Raw genomic sequence first — 5,830 nt, 5'->3', positions numbered from 1 at the left:
TGATACTCTTATTTGAGTAAAAAAAATAGGACGAGTCAAATCAAGAGTAGTTCAACTTAGCTCGTGCCCGTTTCGAAAAAAAAACTTAGCTCGTGCCGCGAACTTAGTGTATCTCAAATGGTTAGGTTTCTTGTGGTGAAACCAATGCACCAGGGTTGGAAGTCCTAAACTTGGCATTGGTGGTCGCATTTTCCTTGATTTATTTCAGTCATTTCAACGATGTGCTTCGAGTAGAAAGAGATGTTCCCGTTGACTGTGAAGCTGTCTGCGGCGACTTCGTCAATCTTAAGATGATATGTCGGCTGAGTCTCTTAGATATGCTAATAGGGGTAGGGTATACGTGCGTGCGTTAATAGGTGACAAGTGTGTGTATATATATGAGCGGTTGCATCTGTAGTTGTTACAAAAAAATTTAGTTCATGCCACTCATATTGGTAGAGATATGATATAAAAGTGTTTTAAGTTTTTTCAGTTGTTTCAACAAGTATAGAAAACCACATACCCGAAATATAAAGGATCTCATTGCCTTTAAATAAATAATCGACATTTACCCCTATAAATAAAAAACTTATAATTCGACAGAAAGCAACCAGTACACTTTCCGCAAGCTCGAGGAGACAAAAATCACGGAGGGGCATATGAGCCGAGTCCACGGAGCACTGAGCGCCACTGCATTGCAGGTGAGCAGAGCAGACCAAGGCAAAAGCTCGCTCTCTCTCTCCCTCTCCCTCTCCCTCTCACACGGCTTTCCCTCTCTCTCCTCCCGTTCGAACTAGGAATCCGAGGGCGACCACGGGCAAAAGCGATGGCCGCGTCCAGGCCGCAACACCGGGCGCCGCCGGGGCGCGTGCCCACGAGGTGCGTCGCCGCGCTCTGCGCCGCCTGCTTCCTCCTCGGCGTCTGCGTCGTCAACCGGTTCGCATTCAGCCCCCCCACCCACCAAATCCGCTGTTTCTCCCGGATTTCTCGCTCTCTGCGCCTTACCTGCCCCCAATCTCTTCCTCTCGCCCCGAGCTGCTCCAATGCTCGTCGATTTCGTGAGCGGAGGTGGTGACGTTTGCTCTACTTTTGCAGCTACTGGGCGGTCCCCGAGCCACCCGACTGCCGAAGCAAGGTAATGCGCCGCTCCGATTCAATCCCCTCTCTTCCGTTGATGTTTATCTGGCTGCGCATTGCCAACCGGCCCGGTTTTGCAGGCGAATTCTGGCCGTTCGAGGGCCATGCTGAGCCAAGCACAAACCCGCGAAGTCGTCATGTAATGTCTGAACCTTGAGCGGCCATGAATCTTTCCTTCTCGTTTGGATTCGCTTATTCTGCTTCTGTTTGGCAGCGCGTTGGACAGAACGATATCGGACATCGAGATGCGCCTGGCTGCCGCTAGAGCTGCGCAGATGAGGAGCCAAGGCGTGTCGCCGAGTGATTCAGCCGCTGACCAGGGAAACATGCGACCTAGATTGCTTTTCGTCATGGGTATCATGACCACGTTCAATAATCGGAGGCGCAGAGACTCTATCAGGAAGACGTGGATGCCAGAAGGTAGAGCCTGTAAGACATGGTACTTCCAATTGTTTATGTTTCATTCATACCAGTTTTCACAGTGCTCTGTCTCTAGGTGAGGGTTTGCGAAGGCTGGAGAAGGACAAGGGCATTGTCATGCGTTTTGTTATTGGACGAAGGTATGATATCGCTGAGTTTAAAAATCTGGGAAAGAGATACTAGTCAATGTTCCTGCTTGACACGCTACTGAGTTTTGGTGCTTACATCTCGTAGTGCAAACCCTGGTCCTGACAGTGAAGTGGAGCGTGCCATGGATGCAGAAGATAAAGAATACAATGATATTCTTAGACTTGTATGCTGAGTCGACTACTTTCAACTACTTTAGCTTTTACCTTACCAATGACTATCAATATTGACGCCCTTTGCAGAATCACGTTGAAGGCCAGGATGGGCTTCCTTTGAAGATTCAGATGTTTCTTTCAACTGCTCTGTCCACGTGGGATGCTGATTTCTATGTCAAAGTTGACGATGATGTTCATGTCAACATCGGTATGCCTACACAGAACCCTTTGTTGCTGGTAAATGTTTCGCCGGTATTCTCATGCACTGAGGTTTTCTCTCTTAACACAGGTATTACCAGATCGATTTTGGCACGGCATAGGTCAAAACCTCGGGTGTACATCGGCTGCATGAAATCCGGACCTGTGATTGCTAACAAGTAATACTCAAGAACCCATATTGCCTCCAATTGATTAAAATACTAAACATATGGAGAAATGTGTCAGGCGAGAGCTCCCATTTTTTTTGAATGATAATGCAAACTTGTGATATGAACTGTCGAGTAGTGTGGGGAAAGAAGTATCATCCGTCCGATAGTGGAAGTTAGTCATGTTATGAGCTAGCAAAGCAATTGTTTCATTTTCAGATTATTCATTCCTATTCTGATCGGATAATGAAGATAATGAGTTTTGCATTCTCTTATTTACAAATTACTACAAGGACAGGTCTTACTAGAGATGCTCCCAAATAGATGGTTTCATTTTACTGACATTTCTTCTAAAACATGGAGTAATATAATGTGATAATGCCTGCTTAATGTTCACAGTGAATCTAAATATTACGAACCAGATCATTGGAAGTTTGGGACTGCGGGTAACAACTACTTTAGGCACGCAACACGGCAGCTGTATGCTATAACAAGGGACTTGGCGACCTACGTATCAGCAAACAAGTGAGTCCTAAATTTCTGATGTGGATATGCAATGCCTGATAAAATGGATTACATTACTGCTTCATCTCATATCTGTTTGACATCATTTTCAGGCATATCTTGCACAAATATACAAATGAAGATGTATCATTTGGTTCTTGGTTGATTGGGTTGGATGTTGAGCATGTTGATGAGAGAAGCCTTTGTTGTGGTATTCCTCCAGGTTGGCATCTCGCTTCTTTATTGTTGATTTTCCATTTTGCTTCAGCATACTGTCCTATTTTATCTAGATAATTATTGCATGCTCATTACGACATCGCTTAACCTGGAAGTTATATGCTTTACAGTACTAAGTAGTTGAGTCAATCATTTTGAATTTTGTACTGAGAAAAAGATGATCCAATTGTCTTATACCAACTACAGTGTTTGTTAGCACATAAATTCAAGACTTGCCTTTACCACCTTTCTGTCCCCCAGCTCCCCAGAAGTTGCTCTTTACACCAAACATGTCGGCACATCACATAAGTATTTCATTCATCTGAATGTTACCATCACTTAGTGGTTACTACTTGATTACTTTTAACCTGAATGACCTCAGAATAAGACAGAGGCGAGTGCCTGTTGCTCGCAAATCTAGTGGGTGTTGATCTATCTTCTCTCTCAGTTACTCTTTTGTCTCTTGCACTTCAGTAGGCATGGACACAACACATGGCTCTATCTTTGTACGATGTGGCGAGTGACCATAAGTACAGTATTTTGTTTTAGACCATCAGTACGTCGTTCTTATATCTCTAACTCTGGGGATATATTTACTTCACCAACCATCATTGCCAGCCCTGGTATGTGTTGTGATAATGTGATGCAAAGTCTACCTGGCATTTGCTACCATCCAACATCAGTCAACCTGGCATTTGCTGCAATTGCAAAGCACTTCTGCTTGCTGTTCAGATTGTGGAAACATAAGGCAGGTGACGCACATTTTCATGTGTCATCTTCTCTGATCATGCAGACTGCGAATGGAAGGCGCAGGCTGGGAACCCATGTGGGGCATCCTTCGACTGGAACTGCTCCGGCGTCTGCAATCCAGCAGAGAGAATGGAGGAGGTGCACCGGCAATGCTGGGAACATCGCGAGGCTGCTCTGCCACAAGCGCAGGAGTCTTGACAACCAAGGGGTGGTGGCATCCTTGTGCTGCTCCATGTAAACTCATGTAATTATTCAGTAGACGGCTAGACGCAGACGTAGCAGCTGTCGTGCCGTGGTCTGGGTTGGAGCTACAAATTTTTGCCTTCCGACACCATTTGCATGAATTGGAGGGAAAATTTGAACAGAGCTACTGCATAGTGAAGGTTTTGCATCGTGTATGTAAGATATCCGATATGTGAAGATGAATGCAGGAAAGCTCTGCAAATTGTGTCTGTCATGATTAAATGGACACAATATCCCTGAAACGGAACACCTTTACCCAGCTTTTTGATGAAACTAGCATATGCATGCAAAAATGTTGAATTTTTTGGTTCAAATTTATATACTTGACTACACAATTTGAAAATCCATATTGTCCAGGAAGAGTGCATGGCTTGGCAAAGGACAACATGTGACATGGCTTGTACAAGAGCGGATCTGGCTCTGTTACACGTAGTTTTTGCTAATAGGTTCACGATGCGGGCCTGGCTTGGACACAGGTATTTTTTGCCAATAGGTTCCTGAATTCTGCGAAGATAGAGTATGAAAAGAGCGTAACAGCAACTCTAGCTTACTACATCCCGTAAAAAAATGAGGCTCCATCATGAAGAGCAAAGCCGCGTCGCCCCCGGGCGACACGGGGAACCCTAGCGCCGCCGCCGCTAGGTCCCCCTTGCCCCCTCCCTCGCTTCGCCGCCGCTGGAGGGGCCGCTGGCGAAGTCCGCGCGCGCTTAGGGAAGGTGGTGGCGGGGCGTTTCCCCTCTCTGTGGCGTTGCGCGCGCATGCGCTGCCTGCGTCACCTCGGGCGCAGGCGAGATGCAGGGCCGCGGGAGTGGCTTCAGCGCGGGGAGAGGCCGGATCCTGGCCGGGCTTGGCCGGATCTAGCTTCTCCGCCCCCGTTGGCCGCCCTTGATGGGGCTCGGTGGCTTCGTTCCGGCGGCCAGTGAGGGGCTGGATCTTGGGGCGGCGGCCACGGACGGCGGAGGATGTGTCGGCGGCTGTGGACTCACGATGGGCGACGCGGCGGCCGCGGTGGTGGACGATCCGTGCACAAGACGCTTGGTGTAGGCCATTGGAAAAGATCTGGGTGAAGACCTGCTCGCGGCTGCTGCCGAGGCCGGCGATGGCGGCACTATTCGGTGTCGTTCCCTTGTTGAAGGCATCGTTGTTGAGAAATTCCAGACCACTATCTGTTACCTCTGGGGGAAACCCTAAATCAGTAGATCGGATGACGACGGCATTATTGTGTCGCTTCCCTCTTGTGGCGTCATTGTTGGAGGTATACACGGGCTCGAGGGGCCAGTGGACGGAATAATTGGTGGAGCGGTCATTCATCCTGCACATTAATGGTGGCGATTCTCGGCGACGTGGCGCAGTGGAGACTCGGCGCCCGATGTGTGGCATGGGACTCGCGCAGGAGGGTGACGCTATCAGGCGTCGTGGTGGCGTTGATGGCAGAGAGGCCGGGCAAGGTGGTGCAGCAGTAGAACACAGAAGATGGATTGGTGGCAGGTAGCTGCGGCGGCCTCATACCCGGTAGGCGTCTTGGTTGAGGAGTGCGCCGGACTGGTAGGTGCTGTTGGGGAACGCAGTAATTTCAAAAAAATTCCTACGCACACGCAAGATCATGGTGATGCATAGCAACGAGAGGGGAGAGTGCTGTCTACGTACCTACGCAGACCGACTGCGGAAGCGTTGACACAACGTAGAGGAAGTAGTCGTACGTCTTCCCGATCCGACCGATCCAAGCACCGTTACTCCGGCACCTCCGAGTTCTTAGCACACGTACAGCTCGATGACGATCCCCGGGCTCCGATCCAGCAAAGCGTCGGGGAGGAGTTCCGTCAGCACGACGGCGTGGTGACGATCTTGATGTTCTACCGTCGCAGGGCTTCGCCTAAGCACCGCTACAATATGATCGAGGTGGAATATGGTGGC

At 48.9% G+C, this 5,830-nt stretch overlaps 1 protein-coding gene across 4 annotated transcripts; it reads left to right on the top strand.

Annotated features, from left to right (window-relative positions):
• Positions 1-569: 569 nt before the first annotated feature.
• LOC125527353 (beta-1,6-galactosyltransferase GALT31A-like) lies at positions 570-4,175 on the top strand. 4 transcript variants are annotated; one of them, XM_087534532.1, is made up of 11 exons: positions 570-680; positions 777-915; positions 1,075-1,114; positions 1,197-1,255; positions 1,331-1,536; positions 1,613-1,676; positions 1,771-1,849; positions 1,926-2,215; positions 2,603-2,728; positions 2,821-2,930; positions 3,717-4,175. In XM_087534532.1, exons 2-11 carry the CDS (start codon positions 806-808, stop codon positions 3,869-3,871), a joined length of 1,239 nt encoding a protein of 412 aa, XP_087390658.1. In that variant the 5' UTR covers positions 570-680; positions 777-805; the 3' UTR covers positions 3,872-4,175. The 4 variants fall into 4 exon arrangements, with proteins under 4 accessions (XP_087390658.1, XP_087390659.1, XP_048547834.1 ...); XM_087534533.1 differs by having other exon boundaries at positions 639-705; positions 804-915; XM_048691877.2 differs by lacking the exon at positions 570-680 and having other exon boundaries at positions 687-915; positions 1,926-2,046; positions 2,128-2,215.
• Positions 4,176-5,830: the final 1,655 nt, after the last annotated feature.

The sequence above is a fragment of the Triticum urartu genome, chromosome 7A (assembly GCF_056163025.1).
Source record: "Triticum urartu cultivar PI428250 chromosome 7A, HENAU_Tu73, whole genome shotgun sequence".
NCBI lineage: Eukaryota > Viridiplantae > Streptophyta > Magnoliopsida > Poales > Poaceae > Triticum > Triticum urartu.
The sequence above is the reverse complement of the archived record's forward strand: the minus strand, read 5'-3'. Positions and strand labels throughout refer to the sequence as shown.

Bases quoted from the DNA above. Each gene is read 5' to 3' on its own strand.
- LOC125527353 (XM_087534533.1), top strand. From the start codon at position 639: ATGAGCCGAGTCCACGGAGCACTGAGCGCCACTGCATTGCAGGTGAGC. The intron at 1,256-1,330 runs GTAATGTCTGAA...TCTGTTTGGCAG, and splicing joins CAAACCCGCGAAGTCGTCAT to CGCGTTGGACAGAACGATAT. The intron at 1,537-1,612 runs GTAGAGCCTGTA...CTCTGTCTCTAG, and splicing joins GAAGACGTGGATGCCAGAAG to GTGAGGGTTTGCGAAGGCTG.